The sequence below is a fragment of the Haliotis cracherodii genome, unplaced genomic scaffold, assembly GCF_022045235.1.
Source record: "Haliotis cracherodii isolate W230 unplaced genomic scaffold, xgHalCrac1.p SCAF_5, whole genome shotgun sequence".
NCBI classification, from domain to species: domain Eukaryota; kingdom Metazoa; phylum Mollusca; class Gastropoda; order Lepetellida; family Haliotidae; genus Haliotis; species Haliotis cracherodii.
Window position 1 is genome coordinate 19,268,175 of NW_027266308.1, and position 20,413 is coordinate 19,288,587.

A 20,413-nucleotide genomic window follows, 5' to 3' on the forward strand; every position below is an offset into this window, starting at 1 on the left:
TCACTCCTTCACCTTGGATGCATGGTTAGGCGCCATATGCATCACCCAGACAACAACCATTTAGCATGTGAATACAAAGCACAGAACTCAACTCTGTTAACTCCTTTCCATAGACATCATCTCTGCTCTTCCTTGGTGTACAGAATGTGTCACAAGCAAAGTCCATATCCTCTAGACAAGGTATGTGTCTGTTATCATCATCAATCACATAATCATATGAATCACCAGTTCCTGTGTTGTAGTGCCCAAATGCAATTATTTCATGAGGGAAATCATACATAACAGCTATTAGAGATCTTTCAAAGTGTTCTATACCTTTGAAGAGCCTGTTACCAGCTTGCCCTGATGTATTTGCGGGATATACATAAACAAAAGAAAAAAAACCATCTTGATCAACAGGAAATACAGCTTCATCAAAAAGAACAAAAATAATGTCTATGTATATGGTAATAACTCTTTTATAGCCTTTCATAATAGAAGCATGTATACATACTGCTACTACTCCTCGAGAGTTAATTTCTCTATTGTTAACAAAAACATATGAAAGAAACCTAGATTCTTTACTTTCTTAATTACAATTTTTCCAAATTTCCATTAAACCACAAATACAGTATTGGGTACAAAGGGAAATAAAGTCAATGTAATTAAGCTTATTCTTCAGCCCATTAATGTTCCAGCACATGATTTGTAAATGTTCCTGGGTAGAGACAGGCACGGGTTGTTTGCGCGTGTCGGCTTCATTAACAAAGGCTGGGCCGAACTCGTATGTTTTGTCACGTGAATTCTTTTTGTGCATCTGCATGTGATTGTCATGCACCATCATGATTCAGTTGTACTACATGTCCCGCTTCCCCCGCTTCAAAGCAAAAAGCCGCACGCTTTTTCCGAGTCACGTGACATAGCATGTTAACATCAGCTCAGTCGAACAGCTGTTTTCTATTTTCAATTTTGAATTTGTGTTAATTCTTTTACAATTGATGAGTTTATCATACCTCCATGTCTTAATGACGAGATCTGATTGGCCCACTTGATCTTGATAAAATACTGTGCCTTGTAGGGGAATATATTTCTCAGCGGGGCAAAACATCTGTTATACCCCACACAAGCAATGCAGGCTCCATGTGTATTTCTGAGAGATAAACAAAGCGAAAAGCCTCACCCTTTTCCTGAGTCAATGGAATTCACATGACATCGCATAAATTAACTTCAGCTCAATCGAACAGCTATTTTCTATCAATTTTGAATTTGTGTTTATTCTCTAACAATGTCACATATTGGTAAGATAAATTCGTTGTAGCAGGATCACGAGGGGTGAGTGGTATAAAACCTAACACAGGACGCATAAAACCCAATGTAACCCTCGTGAACTTGCTACAACTTATAATAGTATGATTCTTATATTATTGCAGTATCGGTAAATCCCGTAATTCACACACCCTGTTGACTGTTTACTTATGCAAATCTAAGCAAGATATTTTATCGCTTAATCGAATTCAGGACTCGTGTGTCATTTTTTTTTTTGGGTTATTTAACGTCGCACTCAGCAATATTTCAGCTATATATGACAGCGGCCTGTAAATAATTGAGTCTGGACCAGACAATCCAGTAACTGACATCATGAGTATCAATCCACGCAAGTGGGATACAATGACATGCATCAACCAAGTCAGCAAGCCTGACCACCCGATCCCGTTAGTCAACTCTTACAACAAGCATAGTGGCATTTTACAGGAGATGAGATACACTCATGAATATGGCCTGATTTAGGTGTTATAATATAAACAAATGAAATATACTTTTCCATTGTACTTTCAGTGGGGTGATCTGACTTATTGTGATCAAAGACATGTCTACTTGGATTGCATGTGTTAGACCTGAACATCATGCATATATACAATGACACTATTACCACCTGGGTTAGTGTTGTTTGCGGAAATTCTTGACATATATTCAAGATGGACATATCAGTTAGCATATTAAACAATGAACAGCAAGCAGAAAACCCTTTTTCAAAGCTGGGGTAACCATGGTAACAGACAATCTTCTCAAAAGCAGGCATCAAATACAAAAGCCTCCTTGCACACTTCAAGTGTTGGTGGTCATGGTGATGTGATTGACTTGTGTGATGAGGACCTTGATGAAGATGATGCCCTGCTTATTCAGGCTTTGGATGAAAGCATACAGACTGCAAACATAAATGGTTTTACCTGCGGTGAACATGGTGACAAACCCAATATTTCAAGCAAGTATCCACAGAGTAGCGTTCCTTTCTCAAAGGCCAATACTTCAATCAGATCATCATCATCATCATCATCATCATCATCATCATCATCCAGATTGTTCAACACATGTCACAAGGCTACAGCAGTGCAGGGCAACAATGAATCAGTTGAAGAGGGAAACTTGTCTGTTGGAGCAGAGAAAATTGATGTCCATGTTCCACCCAGCTCTGTCTCACTGTCACACATACCAGATCTGCCAGGGTTTGACAAGCAAGCCGGCCAATTGTGGATCTACCCAACCAACTACCAAGTCCGAGACTACCAGTTCAACATTGTCCAGCAGTGTCTGTACAACAATACTCTGGTCACCTTGCCGACAGGCCTGGGGAAAACTTTCATAGCTGCTGTTGTCATGTACAACTATTACCGATGGTACCCACAGTGCAAGATAGTGTTCATGGCCCCAACCAAGCCCCTGGTAGCTCAACAGATCCATGCCTGTTATAACATTATGGGCATACCCCCAGAGGACACTGCTGAGATGACAGGTAGTTATACACTGTACATGTTATATTTTTGCTTGTTGTTTTGTTTAAATATTGACTGCTTTATGTTTACTGTTTCCCAACTCCTTGTGTAAGTGACTCGGACACAGATAATATATAATTTCATTCCTTAATAACCTGTGCTTGTAATAATTGGTTGCAGCTTTTTAAATTCTTAAGTATAATATTACCCTTATTGACCCAGGCAACATGAACCCAGCAGAGAGGCGGAGGACATGGAAGGAGAAACGTGTGTTCTTTCTCACCCCTCAAGTCATAACCAATGACCTGAGTCGGGGCACCTGCCCCGCTGACACTGTTAAGTGTCTAGTCATTGATGAGGCGCACAAGGCACTTGGAAACCATGCTTATTGTCAGGTAGTATGATGGTCTATATATTGTGTAGATCAGCTATATTGTATTACTTGGGAAACTGCACAAATACTCTTCACATTTGCTTTTGTCATTGCTTAATCTATCAACAAATCCTAGAGATCAAGTGGTTACAATGTGTGACATGAATTGTAATGTGTTGTCAATCTCATTAAATTCAGATCTTAGTTCTCTCTACCTCTAAACAAAGATCTGAGGATATCCCATTATGGGTCATGTCAGAGCGACCTTTCGCGAACTTAGACCGACCAATGAGATGACTGACAAGAAGTCGACATTAGCCAAACAAAAAGCATCTCTCTTGTGCTTTCTGACGCTAGTTTCAAACTTGCGACTATGCTTTGAAAACATATTTTGACAAATTCTCAATTAAAAGTTCTAAAAAAAACCAAAAGAACATTCTGAAATGGCAAATAGCAACTCACTTCCTATATGAACCATGTGTGTTTTTAGGATACTACTACAGCTAGCTCTCTCGTGCATTACCAGCCATCTGCAGAACAACGGAGAAATCATACATTTAACTCAGTTTGCACAGATGTTATGGGTATCAATAAATGGGTTTATCATACCTCCATGTCAGAATGACAAGTTGAGATTGTCCCATGTGATCTTGATAAAATGCTGTGTAACCCGCCTTGGAGGGTAAAAGATTTCTTATACCCTGCCACAAGCAATGAAGGCTGCACATGTATTTCTGAGAGGCAGAAAAAATCTCTTATACCATGCTTCAAAGCAAAAAGCCACTCGCTTTTCCCGAGTCAATGGAAGACATGTGACATAGCACAAGTTAACATGAGCTCAAACAGTTTTCTGTCAATTTTACAATGTCACATTAAAACATGTGGGTAAGATAAATTAGTTGTTGCAGGATCACTCGGGGTACCTCTGGCTCTTGGTATAAAACCTAACTCGGGATGCATAAGACCCCATGTACCCCTCGTGATCCTGCTACCACTTATACTATCTGGTTGAGGGGGCATGGGTGGCTGAGTGATTGATGTGCCATGATTATATGTACAGAGTTGCATTCCTTAGGAGTGCCAGAATACTGTGACCATAGACTTGAGTCCAAGATTTACCCTGATTATGATTCTTGGTTTGTCACTTTATATATCCACGCTCATAGTAAATGTCAAGTATAGTCAAACCATGTTGTGTAAAACTTGGAGGTGTCGAATTCTGGTTGTCTCAAACTCACCTTCAAGTTCTTGCGAATTTCTTCTATATTTATTATCATTTATACCTGAGTCTATCGAAGTGGATGTGTTGAATTCCTGGTTGTCTCAAACTCATTTGGGAGTCCCAAGCATCCAAATTAAGCATAAAATTCCCATGATGACTTGAACAATTCAGAATACAAAATAATGGCCACACTCATGAAACTTTCAACTCTCAACACACTTCACACACAACTGACTCACCTCACTGCGACTGATGCAATTACATCAAAGGCAGGATTCTTAATAATAACTGCCAATATCCAATCAAGCCTAATTATGAAGCACACCTTACATCAATAGTGCAAGCTACTTACTGAATACACATTGGCAGCATTAAGTGTTCTCACATGACTGTTGATGACATGTGAAAATTGAGAAATTTGTAAAACGGGTTAAGATTATGCTAGTGAATCTATTATCAGAGAGATGACTCAAACAAAGGCGTCAGTCCAGAAGGGGAGAGTGATATCAATGATACACCTGAGTTGCTGTCCCCTCACTCCCAGCAGCCTGGCCACTGAAGTAAATGTATGGCTAAAATCTTGTGTTGCATCCAGACATCAGGACCTGTTTGGTTTTCAACAATTCATTTTTTTGGTTGTCTCCAACTTTTTTTAGGTCTTATCTGTTTAGTTGTTTTTGTTTATTGCTCCTGATGCAATTTATTTTGTATTATTGTTATAGATGATGTACTGTGCCACATTTGGATGTTTCCATGTATTTCTTCTTTACAGGTTGTGAGGGAACTGGTGAAATATACAAGGGAATTTCGGGTTGTAGCTCTCAGTGCTACCCCTGGAAGTGATCTCAAGGTCAGGAAGCCATGTGCCATTAGGTACATCTTGCTTGGATTAGATTTTGTCCCCAGTTAGTCATACATTGTGACTTACTGAATCGGTGGTCAGGCTTGGTGACCTGGTTGATTGGGTATCATCATACCCTGACAACATGGATCATTGTTCACCATATCAATCAGGCTGCCATCACATAGCTTGAGTATTGCTGAGTGCAGAGCTTTAAGTTCTGTCCACTGCACTTTATCCATTTGGCTTTTATACATTCTCACATTTTTTTACACATGTAGTGTGAATCCATACACAAAAGAGAATTTCTTCCCAATATTTATTCATGAAGAAATAATTCTTAGTATGTCGTGTACACTAGTAAATCATTTTTTTTAATGAAAATATATTGTACTTTATGGGCCATATGGATTGTACATGTGTTGAAGATGTTGTACATGGTCTGGCTGGGATGTACTGTTGCAGGCTGTGCAGCAAGTCATCACAAACCTGCTCCTGTCACACATTGAACTGAGGACGGAACAGTGTATTGACATCAAGCCTTACACTCATGAGAGGAAGGTGGAGAAGATTGTGGTAGCACTTGGAGAAGAACTTTTAATGATACAGAAGAAGTACATACAGGTGGGTGGAACACTCTTGGAATATATATATAATTTTTCTCTGCTTAATTCTTACATTCTAAACATTCTAATATTAATAAGCCTTGACAAACCCTACACATTTATCTCCACTGTCAGGTGATGAGTGTAGTGGTCAAGCGTTTGACTCATCAGCAAGTTCTCTACAGCCAGCGGGAGGTGACAAGTCTCTCCAAGTTCTTTATACTGAAAGCAAGGGAGGCATTCCGACAAAACCCTCCTCCAAGTATGCCTGTATGTACAAATATTCTTCTTTCATTGATCAACATCTCATCATAAGCTTACTTATTTTCAATTCATCCTAAAAGTAGCCAAGGGAGCAAGTGTCATGCACCTTTTATCCTGCTTATGTTGACTGTGTGTCTTGGAGTTATGTTGAATTGCAAACCTTCAGAATGAATATTCTCTAGTCTATGTTGAATTGCAAACCTTCAGAATGAATATTCTCTGGTCTATGTTGAAATGCAAACCTTCAGAATGAATATTCTCTGGTCTATGTTGAATTGCAAACCTTCAGAATGAATATTCTCTGGTCTATGTTGAATTGCAAACCTTCAGAATGAATATTCTCTGGTCTATGTTGAATTAATTTGCTAACTGCTGTTTCAACTTGTGGAATCGCTGTCATTTCCCTTTTTCTGATTTTGCTGTTAAAGTGAATAATGAATGCTATTTCTTGTGTTGATCGTCAGAGCCATCAGTATGGTGTGGTTGAGGGTGACTTTGCCCTGGCTCTCAGCCTCTACCATGGTTATGAACTGCTGCAACTGCATGGTCTCCGGTCTCTCTACAACTTCCTGGATGGAATCATCAACAGGGATAAAGGTTATGGTCGTACCAAAACAGAACTCATGAAGAATGGGAACTTCCTTGAAATCATGGACATCCTTAAAACAAAGTATGCTGCAGATGACAGGTGTGTATAATAACAGATTATTTGGGGCTGAGTCAAAAGTCACTGTACTTGATTTGTACAAAAATAAAACTCCCTGTCGTTTAATTTCAGCGTTGGTATCAGTATAAATATTATGGGCACATATATATCTAGTATTTCATGATACTTCTTATAGGGCAAGTAAACTGAAAAAAAGATTGCAATTTTGTTGTGAATATTAAACTTTTGAACGTATCCTATCTCACACTATACATATCTTCTTTTTTCTTCGATCCTATGTGGAAAATGTGCTTGAATCCTGTTTCAAGTTTCTAAATAAAAAAAAACATTCTCCCGAACACCCCTGACAACTCCATGGTTACGACCTCAACTTGGTGAATTAGATGCCTCTGATGTACTGTAACCTTCCATGTTTGACCACATGGCTCTCTATCAACTCTGTCAACGCTTCCTCATATTGGACATATTGCTTGCACCAAGAAAATTGTTTTTGTTGTTTGTGAAACTTATTGCGGTTGGAAAGAGTTTCAACATGGGGAAGAAGGATAAACTTAGTCCAGCCTGTGATAAATGTTGACATACCTATTCTACATTGGAACTACTTGTTGTTATTGCTGTGGCCCATGTACTTTAGATGTGCTGAATGTCATTCTTTAGATGATTCTGCTTTCCGTATCAACATCCAGAGATGGCATAGACGGATGCTAGATCGCAAATTTATATCAAAAGATTCAAGGACATCATCGTCGAAGAAAACAAAAGTCGTGTCATCAATTCAATCTCACATCTCACCAGTGTCCTCTCCAAGATGTTCGGTCCATGCTCCTTACCGTTCGTTCCTGAATCTACTCCGTCATCGACTTCGACGAACGCCCCTAACACTCCTGCTTTCAATATCCTGTTCCTAGAATCTTCATTGGAAGAACGATGATTTGAACGCTCCTTCCAAGGACGCTCACGAAGCCATACGGGATTGATGACCGGGGTCTAAGGGATGCTCTAAGGATCTGAAATCAGGATTGGACCAATGCTCTCAACGTTCCTTTAAATACGAACGTTCACATTGCTTCCATGTTCAACGCTTCCCAGAGTGAAGGGGATAAGTATGTGATGTAGGGTTACAGATATTGTTGATCATTCCTCTTCATGTCTTGGCTCAGCTCATATACTCGAATGTGTTTGATAACCTTGATGTAACGTTAAAAGAAATGATGAACAAGTTTGATCTATTCTCCCATGGATATAGCACTGCGACATGTTTGAAGAATCGATACCGGTAGAAAAACCAGAGTTCATTTAAGTTGTCAGCTGTTGCATTTAACTGTTTACAGCTATGCGGTCATTTCTTGAATGACGACATATGTGAAACATGTTTGGCTTATATTTCCAATCTCATGCTGTTTTGATCGAGTAATGTATCAGGATCGCCAACTTTGTTCAATCGAGTGTTCTTTTCCACTCATCACAAGTTCACCAGCTTCCTCGTGTACTCTCATGGTTGTAGTCTATACAGGCTAGGGTATCAACCGTGAGATAAATGTATAGGATAGGATCAGTTTCAAAATTTGGAATTTTAAGTATTAATTGTATCTTTATATACTTATCCTCTCTCACACATGATATGCCCACCCGACTACCACCACACTTGGGTGAAAGTGTACCAATAACAATAGGTGTAAGACCCCCAATAAACCGCCTGTTCCCCTTGGGCGGACTTGGCACCTTACCATTCTTGGAAATTGTGCAGCCCATCAAATACAGTGAACCTCTTTTAACCCCAGTAAGTGGAACCCCCACAGTGGCGGATATTTGGTTTGTCAAACAATTTCGCCTGTGGTTTATTATCATCTGTTTTACACTATTTCCAACATCCTACTTACTACAGACAGAAGCCAGCTTTGAGTAACACCTTTGAAATTCCTGAGGTACCTCTTATTATTAGCTCAATTGACTGAAAGTCACATGCTTGTTACACCCATTGATCACACCTAAATTTGTTCAAGAGTTTCTTGAAGATTTTCAATCTTTTTGTGGCAATTACTCAGCCATTTCTTTTCAAAAGAAAGGTGGTGTATGTGTAGTGAGCAGTCAGACTCATATTCTATGAATTTGTAAACTTATCCTATCTCACACTATGCATTTCTTCCTTTTTCTTTTGATCCTAACGTCCTAAAACAAAGTTTCCAGCTGCTAAAAGCATTTTGCATGAACAAATCCCATGAACACCATGATCACCACCCCAACAAATGGGTCACACACTGTAATCATGTGGGTTGCATCCTTACACCATATGATCACCTGACTACCCCTGCCACATCATTCTCTTTCCTATCCCTACCCTGTGGAGACGTGTATTGAGTTGTAGAGAATACATTTTACATTGTCACCATACTTATTCCACTGCTGGGGGCACAGGTGGCCCAGTCGTCTTAAGCGCCGCAATTCGCTGTGCAGAGTTGCGTCCCTTGGGCACGCAGGAAACCTATGATTGTGGGTTTGAATCCTGGTTAGCCTCGATTATGTTTCTAGGTTTGTCAGCACCATACCCGTGCTCTGGGTTTCACCGAAGTGGTAAACGTCTGAGACCTGCATCACTTGTGGCTTTCCGCCCACATTAAGCTGACACGCCGCGATATAACTGGGATACTGTTAAAAGCGGCGTTAAACCCAACTCACTCACTCACTCACTCACTATTCCACTGCTGATCTTCATAACTGTTGTTGTGATTGACATAGCTGTTGCAGTCAAGACAAGCGATGTTCTAAGTGCCACAAGTGGGATGTTGACCGCTGGTCCAAGTCCCGGTGTAAAGTCTGAAAGTATACCCCCCCTTCAAAGTATACCCAGAATCTACCCCCCTTTCCCAGAATCTACCCCCGGGGGTATACTCTGGGAGTTCCCAGAATCTGCCCCTGGTTATAACTATAATCTAGGAGCTCCAAGAATCTACTGCAGCCCTTACTTACTTTGGAGATTTAACATGCGCTTTCCGACTGATGCGTATTTCGCACACGGGCCCAGCCAGGCCATTTAATGTGTTTCCGAAAGGGGCGAAAGTGGTGTGTGCAAACCAAGAGGGGGCTTTAGGGGTTGCTTATATAGAATTTGGGAATTTTGAGATTTGGAATAGATGCCGATGGGGTTGGGGAGGAGAACTAAGGGAGTTGGGTATGGTGGATGTTTGTTTGTTTATGTGATTTTGATTTGGTAGATTATTGTGTTTTTAGATGCGTTTTATTAGTTCCGTTTTGATTAAGAATACGCCTAGGCCTTGAAGTTTTCTAGTTTATTTTGTGGGTTTAGTATTGCTTCTAGAGTGAGAGCCTTGTTTAGATTGAGGGTGGTTTGTAATGCTGTTCGATGTGTTAGGTAGTGTGTGCAGTGGATGAGTGCATGTTCTGGGGTTTCTAGTTTTGCAGTGTGGGCAGTTACCTGTAGTGTGTTTTTTTTTAGGTGTTTTTTTTAGGTTGGTGTGTCCTGTTTGGAGTTTAGTGATTACTCTGTCGATTTTTTTTGAATGGATGGAGAATGTTTGGTTTGGTTAGTGGTTTGCTGAGTACTTTTTTGATTTGGCTATTTGAGTTTAGATAAAGGTTATGCCCTTTTTTGGTGATTTTTTGCATGTTTACACTTTTAATTTCTGATTTTGAGATGGGTAGGTTTAAGCTTATTTCTGGGATTTTGAGGGATAGTTTAAGTGCCTTATCGGCGTTTTCATTACCGTATATTCTTACGTGGGCGGGTATCCACAAGAAGGTTATTTGTTTGCCTGCCTTAGTTAGGTCGTTGGAGCTTTTAAGTATTTGATTTAGTAATTTAGGTCGGTTTTTGGTATTTTTGTTTTGGAGGGCTTGCAGTCCACTTAGGGAGTCGGTAAGTATTAGGATTTTTTTGTGTTTTTTTTATTCTTGATTATGGAGGGCAGTCTTGATCTCTCCTGGTCAATTGCTTTAACAACATTGTCATCTCATTAAGTTTACATAAATGCCTATTCAGTACACATCTAATTAGTTTTAAAACATGCACTTCCTGTTCATTTATATTGAGAAGACAAAGGTGGGAGCACCAGTTTTTCCAAACAGTATACATTATAATTAGAGAAATCTCACATGTTAGATGATAAACGTACATGATTGTACATGAAGTTTTCTATTTGGGCATGCATCTTAACTCAGTATTGATTTCTCCTGGTCAATTGCTGTAACAACATTGTCACCTGATTAAGTTAACATAAATGCCTTTTTAGTACACATCTAATTAGTTTTAAAACATGCATATCCTGTTATTTAAATTGAGAAGACAAAGGTGGGAGCACCAGTTTTTCCAAACAGTAATCATAATTTAAGAAATCTCACATATGAGATGAGAATGTGACTCATTTGAAAAGGTTATACACATGTATATATATAAATGCAAAGGTACAGATTCCAATCAAACAGCGTCCCAATCAAACCCTCTCATCCAAAACTTAATAAACCAAAATATCAGCCCCAAAAACCAAGCTCTAGCTCGTAAACACCCCTTACTTAACAAATTGGTGTCACATTTACACGGACAGATCTTCAGATCTGACCTCCAATTACACAGGTTTCGGAGTCCATACCACATAACCAACTAAAACCACACAATCCTTCCGACTCCCAAACAACCAATCAATATTCACAGCAGAACTAATGGGCATGGCCTCAGCCCTCCATAATCAAGAATCCAAAAAACACAAAAAAATCCTAATACTTACCGACTCCCTAAGTGGACTGCAAGCCCTCCAAAACAAAAATACCAAAAACCGACCTAAATTACTAAATCAAATACTTAAAAGCTCCAACGACCTAACTAAGGCAGGCAAACAAATAACCTTCTTGTGGATACCCGCCCACGTAAGAATATACGGTAATGAAAACGCCGATAAAGCAGCTAAACTATCCCTCAAAATCCCAGAAATAGGCTTAAACTTACCAATCTCAAAATCAGAAATTAAAAGCGTAAACAAGCAAAAAATCACCAAAAAAGGCATAACCTTTATCTAAACTCAAATAGCCAAATCAAAAAAGTACTCAGCAAACCACTAACCAAACCAAACATTCTCCATCCATTCAAAAAAAATCGACAGAGTAATCACTAAACTGCAAACAGGACACACCAACCTAAATAACCGTCTTAAAAAAATTAAAAAACATACTACAGGTAACTGCCCACACTGCAAACAACTAGAAACCCCAGAACACGCACTCATCGCACTCATTTAACAAACAAACATCCACCATACCCAGCTCCCTTAGTTCTCCTCCCCAACCCCATCGGCATCTATTCCAAATCTCAAAATTCCCAAATTCTATATAAGCAACCCCTAAAGCCCCCTCTTGGGTTGCACACACCACTTTCGCCCCTTTCGGAAACACATTAAATGGCCTGGCTGGGCCCGTGTGCGAAATACGCATCAGTCGGAAAGCGCATGTTAAATCTCCAAAGTAAGTAAGTAAGTAAGTAAGTACAGATTTTACCCACTTTGAATTATGGATGATCAAGTTTATGACGACGTCTTGAGGTACCTGACCAAATCTGACCACAGCTATCCAGAAGAGATCTACAAGCTCATGGGTGATCTTCGTACCAATGCGAAGTCCAAGTTCAGACAAGTTGCCAAGCCTTACACTGCACAGAATGGAACCTTGTTCCACCACGCTAAGAAAGTGTTGCCACAGCAAAGACTTAAGGGAGTACTGGAGGCCTGTCATGACAACCAAACCACTGGTGGTCACTTCACAACAGAGAGGACCAGAGAGGACCAGATAAGATCCTGATAAGTCTGCAGATTCTGTACAAGACCGTGGGCAGACTTGGCTGCTTTGACATTTTGATCAGTGATCAAGGTACAGAATTCATCAACACTATAATTGACAATCTTATGACCAAGCTGGGAACTGAGCACAGAGTCAGTTCACCATACCATCCTTAGACCAATGGACAACGAGAGCGAGACAACAGGACCCTTAAGAATGCCCTCTCAAAGCTTGTCAACGACCGTGGAGACAACTGGGATGTTTTTATACCTGGAGTTCTGTTTGCCCACCATACATCTGTACATGCATCAACCAAGATGACTCCATTTGAATGCATGTACATCAGAAAGGCAAAACTACCGATGGACATTAAGGACTCTCCAATGCCAAAAGAAGATGTGATCAGTGATCAGTGATGATCAAAAGTCAGCAACAATATTACAAAGGCCAAGAAGATTTAGAAGGAACAACATGACAAGCTACACAACAGTCATCATGAGTTGGAGCTAGGGACAAGAGTCTACCTGAAGAATTCACGTCGAATCAACAGAATTGGAGCTAAGCTTGAGCCAAGGTTCCTTGGACCATATGAGGTTCATCAAGTGCTTGGCAAGGGACATGTTAAGTTGAAGAGTTTGAAGAATGGCCAAGTGCTTCGCAATGTATACCATGGATCAAATTTGAAAAGACACACTCCACATGACGTCTTCCCCACCAATCATACCTGCTAGTCGTTCCAGCTACACCAGGCCTACTACCAGATCTACCAAGACTACCAGTTCAACCAGTCCTAGCTGTCGTCTAGCCACACCAGTTCAAAACGCTCTGTCAGCCCTACTGTACCACACCACACCAGGTTTATGAGTTCTAACAGCCGTACCGGTCCCCTTGAGTCCAAGAACCCCAGCACCACAACCAGCAACAGCCCCAAGAGGCCACATTACAGCTTCCAGCCAATGACCATTCAAAGAAGAAGAGAACTTTCTAAATAGTTACATTTACCTTCATTTAAGTCTGTTTATTTTGGAAGAGAGAAAGAATTTGAGGCACCAAAAAGACAACACAAGACCAAGGGTGATGGCAACTGCTTCTTCCGTGCCATTAGTTATTTCCTAACTGGTCAGGAGACGTCCCACTTACGCCTGAGAGATGCTGTTGTACAACACATGAGTGAGAAAGGGGAAAAGCTGGAAAACTACCTTCAGCAGAATGTGATGAAATACTTAAATTCGTCAAGAATGGCCGAAAATGGTGTCTGGGCAACGGATGCAGAGATTAGGGCCACTGCTTCTCTTCTGCAAACTGACATTGTTGTCTATACGCATGGAAAGGAGCTGAAATGGCTATGCTACCCAGCATCATTCACACTTGAGAAGCTGTCCATTGGTGCAGTGCATCTGACCAACCTCCATGAACACTTTGACGTTGTAATAAATGTCCAGTGACATTGAAATAATTCAATGGATATTGGTTTTCAGAATAAACTGCTCTCATATTTTATGTTATTTTTCTCTTTTTGTTATTGATAATAATCTAAAAACTCTGACTAAAACAATGACAATTGCTTCGTGAAATTTATTACACCCATCTGACTATATTTAGAAGAATTAGAATGTTAAATGGATAAATAATTAGATGGTTTTAATGATGTGATGTCTTCTATAGTCAGAATATATTCTTTATACTGTGATACATGCCTCCCCAAACAAAGGTACTTACAGACACAAGTTGGTTTCAAAATGATTTTATATGCAATCAAAAGTAGGTAGGTCTATTCACAACGCATATTAAAGCTTATTCAATAACATAAGTGTAAGACATTTCCTCACACAATTCTCAACACCCAACTTTCGAACTAACAACTTGATGACTACAATGAGTTAAAGTCAATGTTATTTGTAAGGTATTTTTTTATTAGTTTAAACAATATTTATTTCTTCTTTGCATGTATAAAACAACATTTTGAATTTTTGGATTCGATAACAATTTATTACCGGTATTATCTACACCAGGATAGATTTTGGGAACTCCCAGATTATATCCCCTGGGGTAGATTCTGGGATATGAATGTTTTAAAACTATTTAGATGTGTACTGAATAGGCATTTATGTAAACTCAATCAGATGACAATGTTGTTACAGCAATTGACCAGGAGAGATCAGGACTGAGTTAGATGCATCCCCCAAAAGAAAACTTCAAGTACATTCATGAAATAAAAATGTTTAAATCAAACAGGGCTGCAGTAGATTCTTGGAGCTCCTAGATTATAGCTATAACCCGGGGGTAGATTCTGGGAGGAGCTCCCAGATTATACCCAGAGGTAGATTCTGGGAACTCCCAGATTATACCCCCTGGGGGTAGATTCTGGGAAAGGGGGGTAGATTCTTGGAAGTCCCCCAAATCTACCCCGGGGTATATTCTGGGAGCTCCCAGAATCTACCCGGGTATACTCTGAAGGGGGGTAGATTTTGGCACCTTACATCGGGACTAGGAACATAGGTCTTCCCCGAATAAAAAGCCTAAACAGGACGCCAGGCCAGCTGTCCCCTCCACCAGTTCCGTTGTGAGGCCTCCTCCAGCTTCTACCATCCCTGTCTTGTCATTCGATACAGATGACATCTCCTACAGTTTCTTCCCGCCATATCAGACTAGCCACCTGTCCCAGTGTGCCCGCATCCAAGCCTACGTCGGAGCAGCCAACAGACTCTGACATTCGTATGGTTTTCTCTAAAGAGGGCATTCCAGCCAGCTCTGACAGCCTTGACCGTCGACCTTCCTAGCGCTCCCCGACCTTCAGCTGCCAGTCAACAATTGTCCCCTGCTCTTCCAGGTGTTGTTCCAGTCCTCACCGTGCTCACCCCTTCGTCGCAGGACACAGATGCTTCCATGTCAACGGTGCAGGTTTTGCCATCACCCCGGATAGATCGTGCAAGTTCATCTGCTACTTCTACTAAGAAACGACAGAGCTTGGATTAATCTCTGACACGGATTGCCGTGCTTCATTGCAGAACCGCCTTTCCATGGATCACTCATCGGAGGATTGAAGTTCGGGGCCTAGGGATTGCCGCTCTTGGGTTTGAACTTGCGATTAAAGTCTGGGGGATTGACCTTCTCAGGATCGACACTCTACTGACCGACATGGCAATGGAGCTACAGTTTCATCACCGACCACACTGAGCTCTCCTGTTCGACGATCGCTGTCATGCAGAGGATGATTCCTATGCTGATTCTGCTGATGGTATGACTCTCCTTCTACATGTTACTCGGATTGTCGGCATTGTTGGGATTGTCCCACTCCTACCACTTGCACTCTCAGCGACAAGACTTTCGTCTTTCGTCAAAGGGTTCACTTTTGGCACAGTGAATACAAGCATCATCATATGCGTGCCTACCCCTTATGCTACAACCCGATGGTTCCCCTGCACCACCTGATGCCATCTTGGATCATCACCCTTCCCCAGCCTCATCCAAAGGCTACTATTAGAGGTTCTGTTACACTCTTTCAGGAGAAGTGTTCGCACCATGAAGGCAACATCACAGCTCTCTGCTGTCAGGGTGTCCTCTCTGCTGTCAGGGTGTCCTCCAACAATGTCAGTGGGATGGCCACTTTAAGGCATGACTGTATCCACTCCCTTAGTCCACCCGGTACCTAACTTCTTTGAGAGGCATTTAGAAGTTAGAGTACTAAGTAAGGATAAGATATATTCGTGAACAATTTCTTTATTACAATTAGGAGCGCTGTTTTGGTGTAGGTTCTAACACCGTTATCAAGCTATCACTAGTAGACCGGCCCCCAGCCATGCCAATCAGATTAAGTATCCAGCCAGCCAGATTGTAGGCTGTACAAGAAACCATCAGTACATTGATTTCCAAACATGCTGTAGATTCCAGACACCCACTTGGGATCTTAACATCCTCCTCCGTCGTCTGTCTTTTGCAGAGTATGAAATGCTTGCTGAAAATGACTTGCTGACACCTTATGATGGTCTTTCTCCTGGCCCTTGACACTGCTGCAAGTGTAAGTGAGATCCCTGCTCTTGATGTTACCAGGGTCCAGTTTGAGCGAGAATCAGCTTCTGGGACAACCAGACCGCTTGTTTACCATCCCGACGTTGGCGTCCATCCTGAGCCCAGATGACCATGAAGACATCTTTATTATGCCTGTTTAGAGCGTTCCATATCTACCTTGAGGCTGCACTGGCTCTTCAGATCTGCGTCTCTTACTACAGTTTCCTTTAGGCTTCGTTTGTCTATCTGACGAGCCTATGCCTTCGCTGGATTGCCACCTCCTGTGACGTCCAATCCTCATGAGTCTAAAGCCTCTGCCATGGCCTTACACAACAATTGCACTCTGTCTGCCATCATGGAGGGCTGTTTTTGGAAGTCATATACTGTCTTTGCTTCCCACTATTTCCGTGACAACTCTGTCACTGACATTCAGGGCCTCCACCAGTTTGGTCCCTTAGACCTGGCGCAACGACCTCATACCAGTGCAGAAAGATGATACTGGTACTCGCATCTGCTATCTGGTATTCGGGGGCACAGGTGGCCCAGTCGTCTAAGGCGCCGCGATTCGCTGTGCAGAGTTGCGTCCCTTGGGCACGCCAGAAACCTATGATTGTGGGTTCGAATCCCGGTTCACCCCGATTATGTTTCTAGGTTTGTCAGCACCATACCTGTGCTCGTGGGTCTCACCGAAGTGGTAAACGTCTGGGACCTGCATCACTTCGGGCTTTCCTCCCACATTAAGCTGACACGCCGCGATATAACTGGAATACTGTTAAAAGTGGCGTTAAACCCAACTCACTCACTCACTCACTATCTGGTATTCCGTATAATGTATATACAGACTTAATATTGGAATTGTTGTTCCTGTGTTTCTTGTCTACTAGGGGTGGTCGGGTAGCCTAGTGGTTAAAGCGCTCGCCAGTCACGCCGAAGACCCAGGTTCGAATCCCGATATGGGTACAATGTGTGAAGCCCATTTCTGGTGTCCCCCGCCGTGATATTGCTGGAATATTGCTAAAAGCACCGTAAAACCAAACTCACTCACTCACTCACTCTTGTCTACTAAATTGGATTCCCAGACTGAGTACCTAGTGGAGGGGCAGGTACCTCGCCTGTAGAAGCTCTAGTCGCTGTAAGGCCGCTAACCTCTGCTTCAGGCATGTGATGTTTTGGTACTGGTTTCAATGATCCTCTTGTGGATGTTGTCAGTCATTCCTCTTCTCGTCATTGCATGCTTCAATCCCTCTGGTGTGGTTGACAGCTTTGAAGAAACTTTTTTGAAGCATGTTTCAAGAGATCAAAAGATGAAGGAAGAAGTGCATAGTATGAGATAGGATAAGTATATAAATATATAATTTAATGTAAATTTACAATTTTGACCTTCATATTGACCTTCCCTTTTTGACCATGCTCCTAAGTTCTCTTTGATGTGTTCTTAGCTCTCCTTAGAAACTGGACCACTGATGCTTAAACTTCCCATGCTTGTTCCTCACACGCTTGTTGGTCACAAGCTTGTTGACACCTGAATTTGTTCAAAATGTTTGCAGCTTAATTTCAATATTGCTGTAAAATTAATAATACCTTTTTATTTTTTGCTGCAGATTAAGAACAATTGTGGAAATATAGCTACTTGTTTCATAGTTAGTCTTCATTGTTTATGCAGAAATTCTTGTATATCAATTCTGACAATAACTTTTATTAATTTAACTTAATTATTAACACATTCAGAGGTGATTTTGGTGCCACTCTTTTTTTATGACATGTCTTTTATGAACACATTCAGATGAATACTGAGATGTGTCTTCAAACAAGTTGTACATTTGTTTGAAATGCATTGACAACGTAATGATGACCATTAGTTTTTATTTTCAAGATGCCCATAAATACTGTCAATATTGTAGGGTGGCATTGATGTCAACCATTGATATTTTAAGTTCACATTGAAGTTTTGCCATTTCGCCTTTGGCAATTGCAATACATTGATAGTTGTATCAATCTTGACATCCCTAGTAAGTAAGTTTAGTCGGCCTCCCAAATGACACACTCACTCTGCTAGAGTTAAGTGTATTGCTTACTCACATGTAGTTACTTGATGTGCAGTTCATGGAGCAGTACCCAGAAGAAGGCCAGCTATGTGTCAGGTCACCCCAAGATGAAGAAGCTGGAGCAGGTCGCCCTGGAACACTTCAATACATCACACCAGGGTAATATGTCTTTGTATGAGGAATGATGATTCACTGTTGTATCAGGGCAGAGTCTCTTTGTATGAGAGATACAGATTGACTGTAGTGTCAGGGTAGGTTCAAACGTGTTTTTCTGAGGTATGTACACTGCAGAGAACCCTGATGTAGTTCAGATATGTTACCATTCAAAAAGTACTGTGAGAACTTGGAATTATTATTCAAATGTGTGAGAACTAGTGGTGGGACAATACATTGGAACAAGAGATTTTACTTCCCATTACAAGCATTGATCAAAGTTACCCACTAAGTAAAAAATATGTATTCATACCTTAAATGTTTGCTTTTTATAACTGTTACATAAATGAAACACTTATTAGAAGTAAAACCGTATATATTTTCTTCCATTGTGCCACAATTGACACTGTCATACACTCAACTGCATATGGAATCTTATGACAGTAGTTATAGTCTTTCATCTATGCCGAATAATTTGATTTGCTGAGTGTCTAGGCAGTGTCTAATTATAGACTCCATTCCTTAAAGTCACAGAGATAACAAATAATATGTTTGACCAAAATATGTGCTTAGTTTTATTTCATTGGCTCTAATATTTACTGAAGCTTGAAGCTTAACAAGTACCTACAAGTATCGTGATACACATCAAATCGTGAGCACAGTATCATGATATGTATCGTATTGCACAGTATGTGAGAACATTCAAGTCTTCTTGTATTTGTCACTTGCACTGAATACCCCGTATGATGAATGGCAGCAGACTGAAACATTGTCATCGGCCCTGTATTACAACAAATGGAAGTTCAGTCTAGTTTTTAAAGCAAAAAATGATATCAGTAGTTTTGATTTCAATTTTGTTAGTATCATGTTTTGTAGACCTTTTGATGTGAAGGTTTTCTGTATTCCCCAGCCACTCGTGTGATGATCTTCTCCCAGTACCGTGACAGTGTCCAGGAAATCACAGACATGTTGAACCTTCACAGACCCATGATAATGGCCATAAGCTTCATAGGACAGTCATCTACAGGGAAATCAACCAAGGGATTCACTCAGAAAGAACAGCTTAAAGTCAGTGAACCTGACATTGTATTAAGCATGAAATGATGAAATGTTATCAATCATATTTCATGTTTTACCTTACCTGATGCCACACAGTGCTTCCTTACCTTATACAAACAGACAGTACTAGAACCAAGAGACAGTTCAAACAGACTACAGCCCGTGCCTCAGCATCCACGAGTTATCCCCCCTGGCGCCTACTCCCTCATATTCTTCTCTGTCTGCCCTACGTATAGACGTGTACAGGAACAGGAGTTCAACTTACCTTGTTAATTATCTTCAAATTTCGTCTTCAGGTGGTGTTACCCCCATATATCCTTTCCATGCTTGATATATCTGTTTGTTCGCGGTTTATAGCTTGTAAATTATATTTTTAATCGGGCTGCGTAACTTTGCACGTTTTGGGCCTTGGTCGCGTGTCGTGTCGTGTTTATGCGTGTCGTGTTTATGAGGGTGTGCGTTATTGTACTTTTTCCTATAGTTTTTCTTAAACTATATGTGAATCTCTCATTTATTTTGTTGATTATGGCTTTCTATTGACATAATTCCTATTAATTAGGCGTATTATGTTTTTGAATTGCTTCCAGTCGCGCCTCACACTGTGTTGTGCCTTTTGGGAACAACTCCTTCAGCATCGTCCAGACG

At 40.8% G+C, this 20,413-nt stretch overlaps 1 protein-coding gene across 1 annotated transcript in view; it reads left to right on the plus strand.

The window, feature by feature from the left end:
• Positions 1-1,904: 1,904 nt before the first annotated feature.
• The window catches only part of LOC139442795 (uncharacterized), a 66,876-nt gene continuing 48,367 nt past the window's right edge, over positions 1,905-20,413 (plus strand). The window contains exons 1-8 of the mRNA XM_071223686.1: positions 1,905-2,770; positions 2,973-3,145; positions 5,118-5,195; positions 5,652-5,810; positions 5,927-6,061; positions 6,520-6,743; positions 18,612-18,715; positions 19,620-19,777. Coding sequence (XP_071079787.1) covers positions 1,984-2,770; positions 2,973-3,145; positions 5,118-5,195; positions 5,652-5,810; positions 5,927-6,061; positions 6,520-6,743; positions 18,612-18,715; positions 19,620-19,777 — 1,818 coding nt within the window. The 5' untranslated portion in view covers positions 1,905-1,983. The remainder of the gene's footprint in view (positions 2,771-2,972; positions 3,146-5,117; positions 5,196-5,651; positions 5,811-5,926; positions 6,062-6,519; positions 6,744-18,611; positions 18,716-19,619; positions 19,778-20,413) is intronic.